The sequence below is a fragment of the Nilaparvata lugens genome, chromosome 7 (assembly GCF_014356525.2).
Source record: "Nilaparvata lugens isolate BPH chromosome 7, ASM1435652v1, whole genome shotgun sequence".
NCBI lineage: Eukaryota > Metazoa > Arthropoda > Insecta > Hemiptera > Delphacidae > Nilaparvata > Nilaparvata lugens.
Genome location: NC_052510.1, coordinates 40,923,515 through 40,945,600, shown reverse-complemented (window position 1 = coordinate 40,945,600; position 22,086 = coordinate 40,923,515). Strand labels below are relative to the sequence as shown.

Here is a 22,086-nt window from a genome sequence, read left to right as displayed (position 1 = left end):
AACTTATATCGAATGCAAATTGTATGGGACTAAACTACAAGCCCTGATTGACAGTGGCTCGCAATGCTGTTTATTACAAGAGGATATGTTTTCGAACATCAAAGATAAACATGCAATAGCTATACTACCCCTTACCAATGTATACATTTCCGGTATTAATCCTAGCAGAAGAATAAGAGTAACCACTCAATGTCTCTTAGAAGTGGAAATAGAAGGAGTTATATTTGAATATACTTTCCTGGTGTTGCCAGTCAAAGGTCCATCTGAACCGCCCCACTACCTGCGACAGTACACGCGATACCGTGGATTCCTATTTCACCGCACCACACCACAAGATTATAACTGGAGAATCATAATACCTAAGGAAATAGCGGAAGAAGTGATTAAGGAAACGCATGAGAGAATTGGCCACTTTGGAGTAAGAAAAACGATATGTACACTAAAAGAAGCCTGTTATCTGAAAGGTATGCACAAAAAGGTAGTCAAAGTGTTAAGAGCATGCGACCTATGTCAGAAAACCAAACATTTAAAATATCAAGTCAGGGGAGCAATGATACCTATATTGCCGACCGCCCCATTGGAGTTAGTATCAGCCGACATTTATGGTCCTCTACCCCTAGCACAACATGGGAAGAAATATATATTCGTATTAACATGCACATTCTCTAAATACACCATGTTCTTTCCCATCGGTAAGCTAACAGGAGAAGTCCTAGCAAATTGCATAGTGAATAAGTGGACTCCGCAAGTAGGAAAACCTAAGCGCATTCTATCAGATAATGCATCATATTTTTGTAGCAAACCATGGAAAAGAATACTTGACCTGGCTGATATAAAAATATCTCGAACTTCCACATATTCTCCTAGTTCGAACCCGTGGAGCGCCGCATGGCAGAAATCTCACGATTCATGAGGGCGTACTGTGCTGAAAAACATCAAAGTTGGGTTAGATATCTACCGTTCCTGGAAGAATGTTTCAACAATTGCATCAATGAAAACACAGGATATACACCAGTAGAGGTTATTTTCGGAGAAAGAAATAAAATGTTTATTGAAAAGTTAATAGATTTCCCACCGTCGAATGCTTTAACTCATCCTAACCTAGACATCTGTCACATTGTACAACAGAGATTAGAAAGGTCAGCGACCTCACGAAAGCATTATCATGATAATAAATCCAAGCAATTTAAATACAGTGTCGGAGATGAAATACTTTTAAAAAGCCATAGATTATCCAATGCATTGGAAAAAACTACCAGAAAATTCTTCCATATTTATACTGGACCATACAAAATTGCAGCCGTAACTGAACGTAATACAGTTCAGTTGTATGAAGAAAGCAAACCAAATTTAACTTGGTGGGAAAATATTTCTAATCTCAAGCCGTATTATCGGGACAATAAGCGATAAGGATATAAACAATAATATTTTGGTTAAACGTCATTGGCCTACCTGACAAGATATACATACCAGACGAACGCCAACAATAAACTTAATTAGCAGACGAGTATCCACTTCGAATAACAACACCTGAAAATAAAGAAATAAAAAATTTAGAAACCATTTTTAACACCTTTCTTATTAATGAAACAAGAGAATAAATAACTTCTAATGTTAAAAGCCAACTTACCTTCATGTAGCAGGAAGAGACATCAAGATGGCGACAAGTGATAAACCGAAGCCAACATAAACCAGCTGTCCACTACGAAAACCAGAGTAGTCAATGCCTATTAAATCATCAAAGTTGATACCCCGAATAAGAAGATCAAGTGTCATATAAATGTGAATTGCATGTAGAGATATTATAAAAATATTATATTATTATTATTTATGTATAAACTATTAAGAAAATCACTAAAATTATCCGCCAAATGATCAAACCGCATAGTTACCACCAAAAGCATTAATCCCAAGTCTCAATGTATTAGAGGAATAAGAAGTTCTTGTTGATAAAACCTACCAAAGATTATCCTTAAAAATATCCATTATATGAAAACAAAGCCCAATTTCTGCAAGAGAATGAAATGAAAATGTACAAGTCACTGTTCTATGTTGAGGGAGAAAATATGTTATACTCTGCAAGTCGGAGAATTACCAGTTTGTTAGGTTGGCAATGATTTTGCACCAACGTTCAAATGTGCTTCTGGCCTGAGGGCAGAGCGTGGATTAGAAAAAAAAAATTTATATTATGTATGGAGGAGGAGATAGTTTATATTGTGTATTGTGTGTAGAAGGAGATTGGCCGATGTAAGGCGTATGTATTTGAATTGAATTTATTTATTGTTGTATATGTTGTTGAATTGTTAGGAGGTAGGATTCTCAGTAGAGTTATTAGCAGACTTTGTAACATGTATGATTTCTGATCCAAAACCAACTGGATCATAAAATTTATATTATATTCTCGAATTGTCATTTTAAATCAGAAATCAGAGGGCGTTTTGTGTCACGTGGTAATTTGAAACCACCAAATATTTTTAAATGAGCCAATGAAATGTAATAGAACTATAAAATTGGAAAGAAGGTTAGACCTATCCAAAGAGTAAATCAACTCAAATCAAGTATTATTAGCGAGTAGGAGTAATAGCATTATCAACAACGATAAGAAAACATGTATTATTGTGATTTAATAATTATGAGAACCCATTGGTAAGATCAAAAAATTATAAAGCGGCATAATTATTATTGGCGGATTATAAAAAAAAAAAAAATAAATAAAATGCATGAACATTGAGGTTAGAGTTACTTGTTTACGTTTTGAAAAGAATTAGTCGATCTTGGATAAATCGATAATTATTAGAACCAATACTGAACGAATCAGCTGATTATTCGATCAACCCATATGACCGGTTGAATCATATAAAATTCACTCATAAAGGATATATTATGTATACTAAAGGAAGTCGATGTGTAGAAATACAAATAACTATTATTTCTGTATAAATATTTATTATAATCCAAAAAAGCATGATAAATCAAGAGTATACAAAACTCATATAAAAACTAAATGTATTATCTATTAAAATCGTATGTTACGATTTGTTTATGAATTCAATTTGAGATAAATACTCCATATATTTGTATAAAAACTTCTTTTATTTAATTTTTTCTATTATAAAGCCGAGGAAGCCCTGATTCCCAAGGCAACCAATTGTATTGAGTCTATTAAATTGAAGGCCAATCAGAGAGTAGCTTACAGAATTATTCTAGGAAGAGGCAAATTTTTCTGAAAAACCTCCTTCTTCTGGCTTAAGATCCTGACCGGAGAGGATGCACATGGAGTTTAGGGTTTTTTCTTATTCCTTTTAAAAATTTTTAATGAACTATTAAGCCAAACCCTTTTTTAAATGTAATGTATGTTTGTTGAATGTTAATTATTTGTGAACTCAGTGCTGTCAAGGAGTTCGTAATTGTAAAGATTCCCATAAAAATAGCTTTAATTCGAAAGAAACTTATAAAAATCTGGATCACGCGTTAGCCCAGCAGTGACGAAAAGGAGCCTACCTAATTAATTATTGGAAATAATTAATTCAATCCACGAGAACATCTAGAACTTCAGTCAGTGAGTGATAAGTCAAACCAAATGAGCTCATTTTTTCTACGTTCAGTGGGGGTAATTATTAAAACAAAAAGCGCTATTCCAATTAATTAGAATTAAAATAAAAAGTCACCACGTGTTGAACAATATCACATAGTTCATAAGAACATTTATAAATTTATTTATTATATGTAGGAAGCTTACTTCCATGCACAGCCCGAACTCATATAAATCCCTGAGATCTCATGTTGAATATTAATTTATTAATTATTAATTTGTTAATTGAACCAAGTACATCATATCAAACTTATAGACCGAACAGGTTTTTATTGGTAGAATTTTGTATTGACTGGAAGTCTAAGTACCAGTATTAAAATAATATATTTATGAATTTGAAACTCACTATTGTGAATGTTAGCAAAGCCTGTGATAATTATTCAGATTTTAGGAATAGATTATTTAAGTGAATTATAGAGATATTGAATATTTTATGCATATCTGTTTTATGGGAATATATTTTGTGTTTTATGTCAGCATACAAACTTATAGAATTTTTTATTATATCCCAACTCATCTCGTGTTATATAGTTTGAGCTGTTTTGGTACCAACAAATATTTAGCAGCACTTAAAATCATAGAATCAAATAATATTAACCTTATTCAGAGCACTCAATATTTATCATCCTTTGATGATATTCATTTTATCAGCCAGAACAAGTATATTAAGAAATTATATTAATAAGGTTCCAGTTATATCATATAAGGATCCAGAGAGCTTCAAGAACTGGCGTTGTAAGTTCTAAGGAATTTTGAAAGGGTATATTGGTGAATACTTGTATTCACGACGAGCGTTTTAAGAATCAACTAGAAACAACTATAGTTGGTCCTGATTATTCTCTAGTGGTACATGGTTACTGATAATCAGTCATCAAATATTCTTTTAATTTCCTTACTGGTATTCTTCAAGAACTTCATAGAAGCAGCGGTAAGAATTACCAATTACCGATCACTGAACCTTATGGTGATTATTTGTATTTATAAAATTCATGTTTCTACCACTGAGCTAGAGCTGAGGTTTGAACCCAGTAATTTTGCGAGCCGGGAAGGCCTTAATTTTTTGTGAATTTATTCGCAAAAGAGGGAATTTAGAGACTGCTCTTATAAATACCAGAAACATCGTATTATCTGTGAAGGAATTACAATCCACAACTTCTCACAATAGCTTCATAACGTGGGACTCTATCATAAGAGATAACCCCCCCAGGAGCACAACTTCACAAACTGAAGGAAATAATTTCCAAAAGATTCATTTTTAATAGCAAAACAATATAGAAATGCTTCATTCACCTATTGGTGCTGCAACATTGACAGTAGAAATACTTTTGATACGGCAAATGGAAACTTTTGATTAGTGTACAAAAAAGAAGAGACATTATTGAAAAAAAATCCTACATGAAAGAGTTGTACAAAAAAGAAACAGACATAGTAGTTCGTGATTCGTATAGGCGACAAAACGGGAATTCCTATGGTATAAATTTGAAAAACGATAATTTAGTAGTAATAGATGCTCCATTGATATAAAATGAGTTGCAAAGAAATAAACCTACGAATTAAAGCTAATGAAATGAATAACACAGCAATCGTCATATATATTTCACATCATTCTTGTGTCAATTATCGTCAGAAGCATCATGTTCCAGCGAAGCATTGTCATCTGGAACACACCGATTCTCCAGACTTTTTGCATGGAATTCCATGCGACCGATTGCCCTTTTAGGGCAGAAATGGTGGCTATTTCCAGTAACTGGAAGGCCTCAGCTTGGGGTCAAACTGGTGAGATAATTTCAAGTTTCATCAGAAGCTCCACGCTGTCTGCTACTTCGGGCACTTGGAGGGAGTAGTACTTATTGTACCTAGAAAAGGTAACGACAGGTTAGTCCGGTGAAAATTTCGAATTCAGCCGGTGTACCGGCATATTGTTCCAGTGCACTGACACAAACACACACCTACTGAGTATTTTCCACATGTGTGGTAGTTGTTCCAAGATAACTGCTCGGCAAGGTTCAGTTTTTCTCTTCTTCGACGGTTTTTTACGCGATTTTATAGAGTTTTAAACAACATCATATCTTCCCACAAACATCAATATGCTATTCTATTAGCGTGCACGTCTTGGCGTTTTTCTTCCAACCTGTCGATCGCTGTTGAATTCCAGGCGTTGAATTTATATCTTCAAGAAATTCAACCTGGAGTTCAGAAAAAAGTAATATTGCAGGCTTGTTGTGCGATGTGTGTTATATTATTCAATGTTGCAGTAAAATTATATCGGAGTCCGATTACACAGTTATACATGATCATAAACTCAAAAGGATACCAGTTGATCTCCGATAATTATAATTATTATTCTATTCATCCTGAAACGAAATGAAAAATATGATCTTATATTATATTATGATCATGGTAATAAAATCAATTTTTTTCTTATGTCATTTCAATGTTATTTGATATTTTAATATCCTGAAAAGGACGGAGGAGTGAGTCAATCTTGTTCTTCAACGAGCTTGACCTCTAAGAAGGCTCGAAGAATTCGTGTTCAAAATGTGAAGCTTATTGATCAATTCTCTCTAAAGTTCTTGTCGAACACACAAACAAAACGACTTTGGGCTCTAGTAGGTCAGAAGTAGTGAGAACTTCTCTATCGCTCGTTCAATTATTGTCACATTAGATACGGGGTGGGTGAAATGTCCGAGTACTTAATTAACGGAATTCCAAGACAAAATGAATGGCGAAAACCGGACATCAATATCCCAAACCTTTTCGAAGATATTCACATTATTAATCAATAGTATGCAAATCTCCACTCCACTCCACTAGACCACTAGACCACCTGGCCGACATTTCTTTGAAAGAATCAAGAATTTCTTAGAATCTTATTCTATGTCGAATGATCATATCGATAATACCTAGAGGGTTATTTCACCCCTTATGCACAGAGTGCATCCATGTGTCAGTACTGGATTTGTTTTCTCAAGCTATGAGTCACGTTATATAGGGGGTGTCAACTCATCAACTGAAGACATAAATAATGAAGTGAAATGTAAACAGCATGTTTCACATCAGCATGCAACATACAAATCAAACATGATTTGAGTTTCAACAATTAAAAACTCAAATCAATTATTGATAATTTTTCCAGAATTTATTAATATTTGACAGGTAAGATAATCAAGTTATCAATAGATATATAAATAGTTTTGGGCGACCTTTTTGCTTATGATAACTATGATAATTGTTATGATAAATTATTAGATGAATAAAACAATAGCGTTAGACATGAAAAACGTGTCTGTCGTGCTTCATCCATGCAATGTTACATGAAATCTCGTCATAGTAATCTAAGGTGGTTTGGAACCCACATAAAGTTGTAGGTCCACTGTAATAGGTACTAGACGGTATAAATAGTAATAACGATAAAGACTAATAATAGACTGTCCTTAATTATTGTTTCACTTCTTTCCTTCAACCAGGGACGGACAAGCCGTGCTATAGGCCACTCACCTCGTGAGTTTAGAAGGTATACTATAAAATATACTCACTTGAATGAGATTCATTTTGTACTGTCAAAACTCATTATAATTAATACCAATGCTTCCCATTCAACCAATGCTGACAGTTAAAGGTGAATCTCGCTTTTTGCATCTTTACTCACTGGTATAAATGATTCTGGCACAAAAAGACAAGAAAAAGGTTGAAATTGCAGTAGCTTAAAGGCAGCTGCGGTGAGTATAGAATGTAAATACTCTGTAATATCGTCATTATATATCACAATATAATTATGTAATATCTTAATACATATAATATTATGTAATGTCATATTAATATTAAAATGTAGAGTTTTTACATTCTATAATCATTGGGTAGCTGACGATTATCTCGTGACTCATCAAATTCTATCCTATACTATTAAACAAGCAATTTCTGTTTATATATTTAGATGTTTATATTTTTGTATTTCACCGGATCTCGAAAACGGCTCTAACGATTCTCACGAAATTCAGAGGTTTACAATATAAAAAAATTCGATTGCACTAGGTCTCATCCCTGGGAAAACTCGCTGAAGGACATGAAAATGATAATTATTATTCATCCTTGGAAAAACAGCTGATAATAATTATTATTTCGTCGTCTGTTGATGATGGTAGTGAGTGAGCGAGTTCATGTGTGTGGGACTGTGGCAAAATTTATGACTCAGCTGTTGAACTTTTGTAATCATTCAATCAGGTACTCAGTGCCAGTTGCAAAAAAGCCGGGTTATTTTAAATCCTGATTAATCCCATTAGATCCATCTTTTTGAAATGGTCATCTCTGATTTGGTTCGCGCGAAATTAATCAGGATTAAAATTTAACCGGCTTTTGCAACCGGGCCTTTGTGAGGGAAATTTTTGCATTCCTCTGGGAATTAATCTCAATTTACTGTGATTAGCTAGAACATTTCTGTATGAGCTATGAATGTTATTATAATTTCTCCTTTCGTAATAGTTTTTTATTCTTTTGTACTCCAGAGCGAAGCTCGGTCCCCAATATTATCATCTTCAACAAAAACATTTAATCAAAAGTAATAAGGTACTGTATTTTCTCCTACTATTATTGAAGATATAAGTAAGCAATTGCACAATTATTGCAGCTTGCGAATATACCCCAATGCTTGTGCACAGCTTTATTTGAATAGCGGTGAGGTCGATGACAATACAATATGTTGCTCACTGTTTCCTTTTCGGTCCGCCAAGTAGATAGTAGCCGTGCCCGTGCCAAGTGCACACCTTTGTACCGCCACTATCTACTAACAATGGACATTATTTGCTACTCTTTCTCTCTCACACACACTTATTTTCTCTCTTCAGCCTGCTCTTTTATCCAACTCGCTCTTCCCTCCTCCATTTTCCACTTCTCCCTTCTCTTTCTATCTTCATCAATTCCCTTTATCAAAGAACAGGCGGCAATATTCCTGACCGCTGATAAAATTGACGAAATTTCCGTGCTCCAATTTTCGATTCGATCGAATCTGGCCTAATTTTCGTTCACACCCCTTACTATGATTTTCTTCCTCTCTTCTACTTCTTCTTATCCACTTCTTCTTCCAATCCTTTTTCTTCTATTCTTCTTCATTCACGTCTTTTTTTTCCTTAGTCAGTCGGATATATCATTTTCTTAATTTTCTGCACGATACTTATATATAAAGTCCTTTGCAAATTATTCAACTCTTTTCGTGAATTCCTCCTATTTTACCCCTATTCATGTTTTTATTATTCTCATCTCCCTGATTCTAGTTCTTGTGATCTTTCTATACGGAATTTTCTCAAGTCTATTTCCACTTTCATCTTTTTGCCTCTTCTCTTGAATCATTACTAAGTACTTACTATGTACTCTCATGTACTTTCATTAACTAAGTAACTTACATTCTTTCCCAAGAATGGACATTGAGATTTTTCAAATATAATACTACGAAAAATACGAAACATACGTTAATAATACATCTCATCTTTGCATTGTTCAATAATTTTCCATGTTACAATTTACCATTTACAAGTTCATACTTGTAATGTTTATTCAATAGTCTGCTGCATTGTTAGTTATTATAAACATCATTTTAGCCAGCATTTAGTAAAATAAACATAAATTGAGTAACCCAATCTTTTATCTTTCTTCTCCTTTCTCACCTCCGTATTCTTCTCTTCCACTCCTCATCGCCATCCTCATTCATTTTTCAACCTTTTTTCCTCTCCTCTTCTATCACTCCACAGCCCTCTACATTCTCTCTTTTCTTCTTCACTACTTTTTCATCCGTTTTTCTATGATTTACAAATTCTTCTTTTTCTTCTTCTTCTTCTTCTTCTTCTTCTTCTTATCCTTCTCCTACTACTCCTCCTCCTCCACCGTTTCCTCCTTTTATCCTCTTCCCTCTTCCACACCACCCGAACCCCTTCTAAACGACTGTTGGCTCATTTTTGAAGCAGCTTGTGCAGTGTGATGTATATTTGTGTGACCCCTACTTTGATCAGTAGCAATTTGTCCACTTCAAAATCGAGCAGCCTGCTTCCTGATGGCCCAAATATTCAGTGCACAATGTCTGCTCCGCTCTGCTTCCTGTATGCAGGTGACCTGGTTCAATTTCCACTGCTTTTCATCCCTGGAGTTTGTTCATGTAGTAGACGTCTGGTCTAGTTTCACCTATTTTTGTATTCAAACACATCTATGCTTCGGACATCTGTCTTGTTCATTATCTATTGTTCGATTACAATGTAATTCATCTACTTCACGATCCAAATACGATTGTAATGTAATCTTTGTTAGAGATTTAAATAAAGTTACGATTGAGTTAGAATGAGAAATGAATCTATGTGTCACTAATGTGAATAGCTTCCTTATTCTTACAATGTATTCCGGAGAATTCCTTACATTTACAGGATTACAATTGAACATCTCAATGTCACGCTTCCTAACTGACTCTACATATTCACTTTACATACCATGTAAAGCCGTATTTGACCTACATATGCCCAGCTGGCAGTCTGTCGGTAGAGCATGAGATATTTGAATATTTTTGGTAATTTGACACCTGCTGAATACCAATAGTATATAATTCTTACCAGCTCTTCGAGGAGCTTATACCAAATTCTGCTATCAGTTACTGTAAACTGCTGCTGCTCTGTCAATCGGTAATTTTTACCGCTGCATTGACTAGTTCCGCAATTGTAGATGTTGAAGAGGCTGTAATAATGCTTCGACTTAATACTAAGACTCTGTATTTCAATCAATTTGATTCCAGTGAATAGGTTGATCCATTTAAATAAATCTTGAGAACGTATTAGTGATCGATACTGTATATCGCTGATTTATCCAACTTATTCGATGAAGAATACAGTTGGTTGATACTCCTATTAATGCGTCAATAATAATATAAAAAAATACTAGTACAAGATTGGTCATGCAAGAAGACAGGATTAAAAATGAGAAGAACACCATTCAATCAATAAATATATAATTACAATGAAATCAACGAGCAAAAAATAATATATGAAACAATAAATGCAAAAACAATATGAGAAATATTCAATAAAAATATCACAGCTCACTCAATTAAAATTCTTATTCTGCTCAATAGCATCAATTATCAATTTTCATGATTTTTATATCAGCATACATTTACTAATTCCTATAGCTCAAATATTCGACTCGCTTCTGCTTATCAAATCCGAATTTTATCATTCAAAATTTCAATAATATTAAACAATTCAATAATATTTGATATCCTAAATATAAAAATTTCTCAGGGTATAAGTTCCGCCGTCAGTGGAAGTTAGATGAATAATTTATCTTATGAACTTTGAGCTTGAAAATATAATACTGATATTTATACACATTAATTGAGCATATTCAATAACTTCAAATAGTGATATATAATTCAACATTCAATTCTCATATGAATTCTTAATATGACTTTTCCCTTATTAATACTACTTGCTCAATTATCTTTTAATAAAGCTTGATTTTTAAGTAATACCTTCGACAAGCTAGCTTTATGAAATTTCTATTCATTTGTAGAACTGAGGATCCTCTTAATAAATTATATTTCAATAACACACCTACAAAGATTTTTCACAAATTTTAAAGATGTAGCATGGTTTTCGCCTCGTGTGTCCTGTGCTTCTCTGGTAGGCTGCTGTCGTCCTCTCCAATGGGGATATTTAAATTGATAACTCATGTCATACAGCGACATCACTGAGTTATATGAATATATTTTTAAATACATAAATCAAAACTTAAACTTTGGCAAAAATTAATTAATGTACAATAAGGGATTCAGTCTAATGCTCTCATAATTGGTGGGTGTTCCTGGTGACCTCTGGCAAGGAAGTGGGCAGTTGGTCTTCCCCTATTCTCTTTCAATGATACTTCCGACTTTTTTAATTTACATAAAATGTAAATATCTTTTCCTATTGGTGGATTTTAAATAAATCGACGCAATTTAGTGCTGCCAAATAGTCTGCATTACTAGAGCATATTACTATCTTAAAATTGAATATCTTTATCCTTAATTCTTATTTTATTCTAATTACAATGTTTTATGTATTCTACAACACTCTTACAAATTTTTATAATTCTAATAAAGACCACATGGAGATTTTGAATTAAATAATTTTTAGCGCCGAGCAAATACTGTATTATGATTGGTACATCCCCAGACTGTAATATGTATTAATGCTCTCAATAAAAATAAATCCCATTTCCTTTATCTTTTTGTTTTGTTTTTAATAATTTTTGTTCATGCTATATGATACAATAAATATTTTTGTGTTTTCTTAATCGTTTATGTAACATTTATTTGGCATGCTTAGTTTACAAAACCCTCTTGTCCTCGTCTTAATGAATGCTACCTAGATGCAATTATTTTGCTAGCAAGTATCTAATTAAATTGTAGATGTTCAGCTTGGTCGTTATTGATATTGCCGACAAGCGTTGTTTATATAGAACCTAACCTCAAATTCACAAAATATATTATCATTTTATTAAATAATTGAGAAATTGATTTTCATTTCAAAATGTTAGCTATAATCTTGGCTTTTCTAGTCGTTATCGTCTTATCTATATTTTCGATTGATAACACCCTTGGTGACAGATATTTTTGCTATTCTGTCTGAGACCTAGTAATTCATTTCAGTTAATGAAATTTTTATTGGTATCAAAATGTACCGTTACAACCAACGGTATTGATGTTTAAAATCTAGGAGGAAAATATTGTTGAGAATCCTTCAATATCGCGGTCCCTCAATCATCCTTACCATGGAAAATGAGAAACAAATGAAACAAACGAAATTCAAATAAATTCTTGAGCCGGTTTCAATAGGTTTCACCAACCATGAATGAATAGATTAATATTTTTGATTCATTAATCACTACGAATATGCTGATTGATGAAATCACAATTCAAGTGACTTCCAAATCACCATTTCTCCTGATTTCCTGATGAATATAATTCAAAATGGCCGTCAACTGGCTGGAAGGCCTGAGGCGTCGCGCTGTCTGAGCTCACAGGTCACTTTCTGCATTGCACTTATACAGTGTAATATAGTATAAATGACTATAGTACTACAGTACAACATACAGTGTGCAACAGTCACTCACCAGCCAATCACAAGGCAAGGCTGTGCCTTTTGCACACACACTCCGTATAAGGTGGACCTGCCAACAACTAACTGGAGCAAAACTGTACGGCCGTTCTAAGACCACAAGATGAGAATAAATGAGTTGTAGTGAAAGAAGAGGAAGAAAGAGAAAAAGAAGAAGTAGAAAAAGGAGGTGGAGGGGAATAAGTAGAGGAAGAAGAAGAAGAAGAGGAAGAGGAAGAAGATGATGTGGAAGAGAGAAATGAAACGATTAAGATTAATGAGGAGTGGATAAGAATAAAAATTGATAGAGAGAGGAGAAGGGAAAGAAGTTGAGGAAGACGTACTAAGAAGAAGAGAAGAAAGGCGAAAGAGGAGGAGGAGGAGGAGCAAATAACAAAGAGAAGGTGATAAAAGTGAAGAACAGATGATAGAGGAACTAAAGAGCGAAATTATGTGGAAGAAAATACTGAGAAGTAGAGAGGATGAAGCCGTAGAGGAAAAGGAAGAGGGAGGAAGTAGGCCTATAGCTGAAGAAGATTGAAAGAGGGAATAAATTGTGGAAATGTTTGTAATTAGCCGCATCCCTTATTCTGGTAGCGTTACATAGCAGACAAGAGAATGGCGAATAATCCCTTAAAAGGCAAGTGGTAGCCTAGCTAGCACTGACACCGCACAGACTGCGTGTCTCCTCTCTGCTTGCTACCCGCTCCTTCCATTCCTTCTCTTATTTTATTCGTCTTGTTTTTTTTTCAAACAATTATTATTGTCTGGTCATGTTCCGACTTTAAGAGTATGTGGTGCTGAGGAGGTACCATGCTATCTTGCTCGAGATACAATAAGTTTTATTTGAAAATACTTTAAAATAAATGAGATTGTTGAATTGACATAGCTATTGACTTACCCTATTTTTTTATAATTCAATTCATCTTCTATACTCATAGTTTTATCTATCTTCTCAACTGAAATCTTGAAACCTTTGGTTATGCGTAAAGAGTGGATTTTGAATCCTATAATCTGACTGGATTTTTCCAATGTGACTGGAAATTTGTAAAATAATATAGGACGTTTGAAGCGGACACGGCAATTTTGGTTGGAATAGTTATGAAGTAATATATTAAATTACTGCTTAATCTAAATATTTATCACTCCGTTAACATATTTACTTGAAGATCATCGCAAATTCAAGTCATTATTGTAATAAACCTCTCTGAGGAGAGTGCTAATTAATATTTATCATTGAACACCTAATTATTTATTGTCAGTTTACCTTTTCTTGATTTTAATAATCTGGTGTAATAATTTGACCATTTAAATCATCGAATAAGTGAGCACAAACTAGAATTGAGTTTTTCACCAACATTGCTATATTGAGGCAACATATTCGACCCATTATTAAGAGCTAATTGATCGAGTTAAAGCAGTGACGAATGATGCAATGAAAAATTAACGGTATCTTTTCTCTATAGTTGAACGAACTATCAAGGTTTCTCATATTTTGTCTAAATTCTCTTGTAATACAGAGCTATTATTAATATGTCTATACTATACTATTGTGTAGATACTATAATGAAAGAAATATCACTCAAAACCTTAATAAATGTTATACTTGGAGCTGCTTGGAAACAGCCCTCCATCATCCAACCCATAGAGGAAAATTGAAACTCTACATAAACATTCATTGAAACCACCAACTTCAGTACCATTCACTTGGTCAATTAACATAACGATGTATATAATTGTAAACATGTGCCATTCATTGAGATAGAAACCACCAGCCTGAATACCATCCACTCAGTCTATTAACATAAGCATGTATGTATGTGTCTAATTGTAAACATGTATGCAGGTTTGTGTGTATAATTTGAAACAAGTTGCTCGATTAAGATGTAGCCAGCCGTCTGATATTGACTTCCAAAAACGGAAAGACCACAATTTGCCTCAATTCAATTTTTTTACTCTCTTCTCTCATTTAGTTTGGTCCAGACATTAGGTTGAAACCCAACAGACATTATCCTGGGATGAATCACCTGATCCCAAAACAATCTCAAATTCAAATCAAAACGCCTACTCTAAACTCTAATAACCGTACTCAACGCTCGCTCTGTACGTAGATATCTTATCCAAACAAACTGTGCATGTATTTAAATACGGCTTTAAATTGCCAAGGAGGCAACAATCTGAATAATAACCGATGCTTGTCGGCGGCGCTATTCAAATTTCATTGTTCGGTCAAATGTTGATCTCCAATTAACAACCTGTCGGCTGTTGGGCTGTCTCCATTTTTGGAGCGATTTTTCTATAAATGACGTGTCGTCTCTCGCTGGAGACAATGCGATGGTATCAGGTGATGATGAGTCAGCTTTATTAGCCTCGTGCCGTGGAGATACTTTCAATATTATTTTTAATTCAATCTGTATTATTTCGTAGAATTATTGAAACAATATTGATTGAATTGAAATTAAAATTCTACTTTAGATAGAGATTACATTATTAGATTAATGTATCATCTGGAGATACATTTAGAATAGAGATTCTACTTTGTTTGCGGTAGAGGTAAATGACGGATTAACAATGGAAATGATATTCCAATATCAATCTTTAAATTGAAAAAAAAATAATTATATTATGTTCTAGTAGAATATTATGTTTGACTAAGGCGTTTTGATAACAAAATTCGAGGAGAAAAAGTTTTAATTGATCATGATCATGTAGTTTAAATATCTCCCAATCATCGAATTGGTTCTGTGCATGTTTGAGAAGTATCAGTAAATATTAAATCAATATAACTTACAGATTAGAATGAATTATTGTTGCTCATGAAAACTTTGAATTTACTCTTACATCAGAAGTAAAATTAATTTTTTCTGTAATCCAATGTCTAGCTTTCTAACTAATGAACATCATTATTACAAATAATACTGTATGTGATTATGAAGCTACACTCATTATTGCAATCTACTAAATCCAAAGTATGGGGTTTTCATGTTGAGCCTGAAGCCCAGTAGGCCTATAAAAAGACCTCAATAAGAGGCTTTTAAATCTGAAATTATTAGCAAAGTATGGTAATTTTTAACAGTCTATTGGCCTGTCTACCGCCTTCTTTTCCTTTTCTTCGTCTTATTTTTCTTGCCTTTTTTCTTCTCTATCTTAGTTGGTGTCTCCTTGTACGGTGCGGACACGCGTGAATTCGCGTGCGGGCGTCCTGCACCATACTAACTGACCGTATATGATCATCGGCATTATCAAATACAATCAGCATCATTTCTACTGGAAAAATATTTATAAATTGATTCCAGGAAATGTTGAGAAGGATTGAAGGAAACTTTCTGTGTTTGCCAAGATATGGATATCAATATAAATTATTAAAATTGACCTAAAATTGTCACACAACATTCATGTTTCACATTGGAGTTTATTCAATTCCTTATAAAATGGGTGATTTGTGGGAATGTATACAATTATCCACAATTTGAGTAGAAAAGATTTTATTTTGTGAATTGTTTTTTCAATCAAGCAACATACACCATGGCACTTGTTACAATTATTATCAATATTAACAAAATAAATAACAGTCGGAACAAGTCACTACTATTAATGGGTAGAATAATATTATTGTCAGAAATATCATATTGCTTCCCCATTAAATTCTCTTCCCCATTAAAATCACTTGGAAGAGGAAATATGAAGTCATGAAAAAGAAAAACAATTTTTTCAAGACTAGATTTAGTGATAACATAAATTAATATCATAGCCTACCTACTGCGGGAAGACTCAAAATTAAAGATTATTCATATGAATTAATCAATTGGATCAAATTTCAAATAGCACGCCATTTTATTTCTGTTTCTATAGTGTATATACGTAGTAAAATCGATAATTCCAGTCCTTTGGAAAAGAAAACAGGCTGCAACATGGTTATAAATTTGAAATTTTGGTAAAACAAGACAGAGCAAGAATAATGTAAAAAATCTAAATTTTCTCTATCACAGTGTTCACTTAGCACTACAATAATTTATAACTAACAATTTATTTATTTGATTATAATTTACACGATTTACAGGATCGGTTGCTTGATTATTTTCTATCATGTTATTTCTGGTAATATTTAAGTTAGAAAGTAGAAAATGTGAAACAAAATACCATGAATAACCTACAGTATTTCCGATGAGAAGCGTATTAGTTGGTAGCTTAGGGTGATGTGTAATAAGTACATGAATTGTTAGGCTTGTAACAGTACTAGAATGAACTGCAAATGCTATTCTATGTTCTATTTTTTGAATAAAAAAGAAAATAAATAAGAGGTGCTAAATAATGTTAGTTCTTTGTTAGATTCACTACTGTATGTTTTGTGAAATGATGTTTGGTACCTGTTATAGAGGTAACTTGTTTAAAGGTAACTGAATACCTAAGAATTCATAATTTATTGTAATCATTTGTTGACATAATTAAATTGTTGACATTTACAAAACGATTGACGAATTTTGACTGATGCTTTGTTAATTAAAATTCAATTCAATTTTCATACTTACTTTAGTGTTCTATAAATCATGAAGGGCATATCAATTTTGTAAACTGTAAAATTATTCTCCATGATTGACAACGAACAACCACAACAGTTTTTTGACTACAATTATAATAATTTGTTTAAAAAATCAGTTATATTAGTCCACATAAGAATAATCATCATACACAAACAAAAATTAATTAATTATTCAAAATAATCTAACTTAAACTAATCGGGAAATCCTAATCGTACGTTATCACAAGTTAGGTCTATTTATCTCAAAACAATTCACATAACACTGTTAATACAAACAAGTTCAAAAATTCAATTTAAGTTGATCGTAAAAATTAAAAATGTTCACTGAATTCAACAAGCCAACTTTATGAAAGTAGCAAAACATAAAGCATTACTGGAGTTTATAAAACTTTTGTAGTGAAACAATTGAAAAAGTTTCTTATTTTATTCTGATAAAAAACAATTACTGAATGTATAGAGCATTTTTTGAATGAAATATAATGAAAAAAATAACTACTGTGTCTTCAAATATGAAAAATGAATAATAATAAACTCAATCTCCAGAAATGATTGAACCTCAACTTCTAAGCAAAAAAGATTTGAGAATGCAAGGCACATAATTTGTGTTTTACTCTTAGCTGATTTAAACGATCAGCTAATAAAATGATAACAAATACTATTATTTATTCTGGTAGAATATTGTAACAGTTGAATGTCTATTAGAAAAATATTATTGATCCTAAAACCATTCACAACATTAATGTCAAGTAATCGAAAAAACTCCACCTAATTGACTTAATAATAAAATATTAATTTACTTATCCTAAATTAATTTATCGAGTCTCTGTTTCGAATATTTACAAAATTCTTAGACTATGCAGTTCTTCAAAACCTCTAAGGTTATGGAGATCGAAATTGATTAAAATTCATAGCTAAAGATTCTTCAAAATCTATTTTTTAGAAAGTGTTTGTCAATTTTAGAGTAAACATGATCCTTGAAGAAATAATAAACATTTATTTGACTGTATAATACGGTACGTGAAAAAGAGTAGATTTTTTCATTAATGCATATTAACATAATTATATTATGTTGGAAAGTAAAAGGGTGCACAAGGGAAGATAGGCTTCATAATGTCGATAAGAAGCGAGCTCAACATAATCTCAGTATGTTTACAAAGAATTCAGAGGAATATCTGGTCAAATTGTCGCTGTACCGTATTCTTTTTCCAACATTTATTTTTGACGAAACGTTTTTGTTATATATACTAGGCTAACCTAGTTTTTAATTATATTGTAATTTATTGACACCGTTCTTTGAATTTCTTACATCTGGTGAATAAAGTATTTCTCTATTATATTCTATTCTATGGCCAAAAATTAAAGAAAATCAGCAAAACTGGGAAAGATCATGCTGAAAGGATGGAGAGCGACAGGATTCCCAGGGCAGTCATAACGTATAACCCGGTTCGGAGGAGAAGTGTGGGCAGACCCCGTAAAAGATAGCTGTGATGGTGAGTTTGAAGTCGGAACAGGCAAATTGCCTAATCCTTGTAGGAAGACGACGATATTATGTTAAAATGAATAACCTACAATACGGATGAAAAATCCAGAAAATTGATAAATAATTTGAATAGAAGAAAATTTGTTTAATAGCAAATTTTTAGACAGGAAATACATTGTCATCAGTTCTATTGTGTTGTTTGAAAGTAAATAAATGGATCAACACCCACATATTTTCATAAATAGTAAAATAGAGGAATAGGTAGAAAATAATGTACTATAGTAATCATTTTCAAGTACCTATGTAATTCGAGTAATAAATGCAAAATAGTAGTCATCAATTTTAAAGCTTACAAATCTGTATTCATGATTTTAGTATCAAATATTTTATTGTTTATTTCTAGTTCTGAATTGAATTATTTGGAACATGAACGAATCACAAAAAATAATTCAATTTTTAATAAATGAAAATCAAAGACGATCATTAAGAAAGTTGATAGCCAAGCAAGCTTTGATTGCTTAAAATTCCTTGGAATAAACAACCAATAATTTCACCAATTCCGTACAGCTCAACTGTGTTATGGCAACGAATTTCTTCTCAATCCATGCGCACACCACTGCCAATCGCATGATGGCGACGGGAGTAGAAGAATTGAATTCTCAAATCTTGGTATAATGGTTGAAACCGTCGTCGTCATGCGATTCGCAGTACTGTGCGCAGGGCTTCTTCAAAGTTTATTTCTGTTAATCGTTCTCGTGGATATCCTGTATTTCAATTTCAACCATCAAGAATCATTAGATATTGAACCATTTTATAGAAAAGAAAAAAATGTGAAGAACTGCGTAGCCTTGCCAATTAGAACAACGTTTTTAACGCAGTAATTTGTGGCGAGATCGTAAACGTGGGGATCAATTAAGTAAGTAGTGATTGAGATTTGGAACCTGCAATTCTACTTACAACTTCAAGTTATAACTTTATGAAACTCCGCACCACAGACTAAGGTCAGTGGTTACTAAACCACTTCTTTTCAGCCGAAGACAACTCAATACTTTAGTACCGTTCTGTATTGCCTTTACTACATATACCATAATGTTAGGTCAATTGTATCTGTTTTATAAGATTATACTGTCGTATAGTATTGCCTTTACCACGACATACTGCTGAATTTAATTGCCATCATAATCACAAAATGAGTACCGGTATACAATACAGAGTGTCTGAAACCATACGGAATTTCAACTTTCTATTACATTATTCATTTAATAAACAGTATATTCCACAAATCTGTTAAATTTAACCTACATGAAAGAGTAGCAGTAGGCCTATTTTAAAAATGGCTTCTACTGTAATTGAACGACACACAGCACATGTGCGTATCCTTAGTAAATAATCTTTGCCTCGCTCTTATTCATTATCAATATCATGTGATGTAATTTCAATTACACTATAGTGCATGAGTAATTTATTTTCTTGCACTTTCACAAGCTGTCTGTTGCTTATTTTGTGGAAATAAATAATATATTATTTTAGAATTATTATCGAGTACATTTTATCGAGTACATTTTGGATACTCAAAAGATCTCGATAGATACACTATCCATCGGTTCGAGTCTGGTTATTGTAAAGTCAATTTCATTCGTCATAAGAAAAAAAAATGTTTCCACTTCAACGGAAGCCATATTGATCAAATTTTTCTGAATTTTTCTTGAAAATGGATAACTTTCTGAAATTATTTATGTCATTGAAAAAAGCTCTAGAAGAGGGTATTAATCTTTCAAATAAAAAACCTATCAACTAGGTTATTCCTTTATAAATAAATATAATTTTATAGAATATACTGGCGAAAAAGAGCACAATCCCTAGGCTGCATGAGCTCTGTAGTATTCACGATACAGTGGTAGCGTACCTTTTATATTGTCTTGAACATACGATACTCTTATGGCGAATACAATTTTAAAAAAGAAGCTATCTTTCCTCTATGAAACAATTATTTCAATACTACGGTATCATACTGTAAAGACAATATTACTGTAGCTTATGGTGAATATGATAAAATACAATTCATAACACAATACTGTAGTATTGAAATATTGACTTCACAACAACTATTTTATAGCATTGTATTGTGCTAGTTTTGAGACTGAAGAGGGGCGGTAGTCACTTTTTCGACTTGCTGAGATCAGCCGGACCAGCACTAGCACTGGAGGCGGTGCTAGCATTCAAGGCCCCCGAGGCACCCAGGGTGAGAGGCAGTGGAATTGTGATGAACTGCGGGGCCTGGGGCGGCTGAGAGGCGGAGGCGCTGAACCGTGATTGGGTGGAGGCGGCACTTGTGTTGGAGGCTCCCTCGGCAGCACTGCCTAGGCTGAAAATGACGCCCCCGTTGGGTGCCGCGTAAACCACGCCGCCCCCTGGTGTCTGGTACACTAGGCTGCGGGCGAAGTTTGCTGCTGCTGTGCTAACTAAAACAAGAAAAAATAAAAGATTAGTTTAGGCGATGGAATACGACAAATAAATTGCAAGGCATAATTAAAATTAAAAGCATTCTTCTTCTTCATGTACCGTCTCCATGGAGACGGAGGTTGGCTTATCATGATGGCGATTTTTATTTTATTCACAGCTGCTCTGAATAGGTCGGTGAATGTACACTGGAACCAATCCATTAAAAGCATTAAGCAATTTCTATTACAAACTTTAACTCATAATAATATAGTGAGATCCACTTCAAACTCTCATCATTCCCTATAAACAACACCAATGCTCATCCAATCAATGCTGTTTCTGACAGTTAAAATTGAAAAGTGAAAATAAATTTTTTTGTAGTGATGGTGATGTAGTAGAAGGTATCCATATCGAATGAAATAGCTTATAATTGTGACAGAACACCAATCTATTGGAAAACCAATATACGGTTTATAGAGTTGTTTATTCAAGTGAATCTCACTATAGTTTCGACCTGAAATCAATAGTTTCAATTCCTACACTTATCAATAAATATTACACAAATAGTTTGAACATTTTATTTAGATATGTATATTTTTAATGATAACTTATAGTAACATATGTTTATATAAGCGAATGGAAGCTCCCAGATCACTAGTGGTCTAGTGCGAAATACTTTTAAAAAACCAGCACTCGTTATACTAATTGTTGTTCAATATGGGAAACATTGATGTATCAGGAATGCTCACAGATAATAAATAATCTCATCAGGTATTGATAATGGTGTAGCAACCGAGCCTAGTTGTCCCTATCTACATTTTTTTTCAATAGTTAGTAGATTCAATGTATGGATATCTATCACATCACTCACACTGTCTCACTACAACAAGGAAAATTCAAGAAACTCATTGTTCAAATATGCCTT

The 22,086-nt window shown here is 33.2% G+C and overlaps 1 protein-coding gene across 1 annotated transcript in view; it reads right to left on the bottom strand.

Annotated features, from left to right (window-relative positions):
- Window positions 1-16,167: 16,167 nt before the first annotated feature.
- The window catches only part of LOC111043725 (serum response factor homolog), a 164,860-nt gene continuing 158,941 nt past the window's right edge, over window positions 16,168-22,086 (bottom strand). Inside the window, exon 5 of the mRNA XM_039432753.1 lies at window positions 16,168-21,181. Within this exon, the coding sequence (XP_039288687.1) occupies window positions 20,877-21,181 (305 nt within the window). The 3' untranslated portion in view covers window positions 16,168-20,876. The remainder of the gene's footprint in view (window positions 21,182-22,086) is intronic.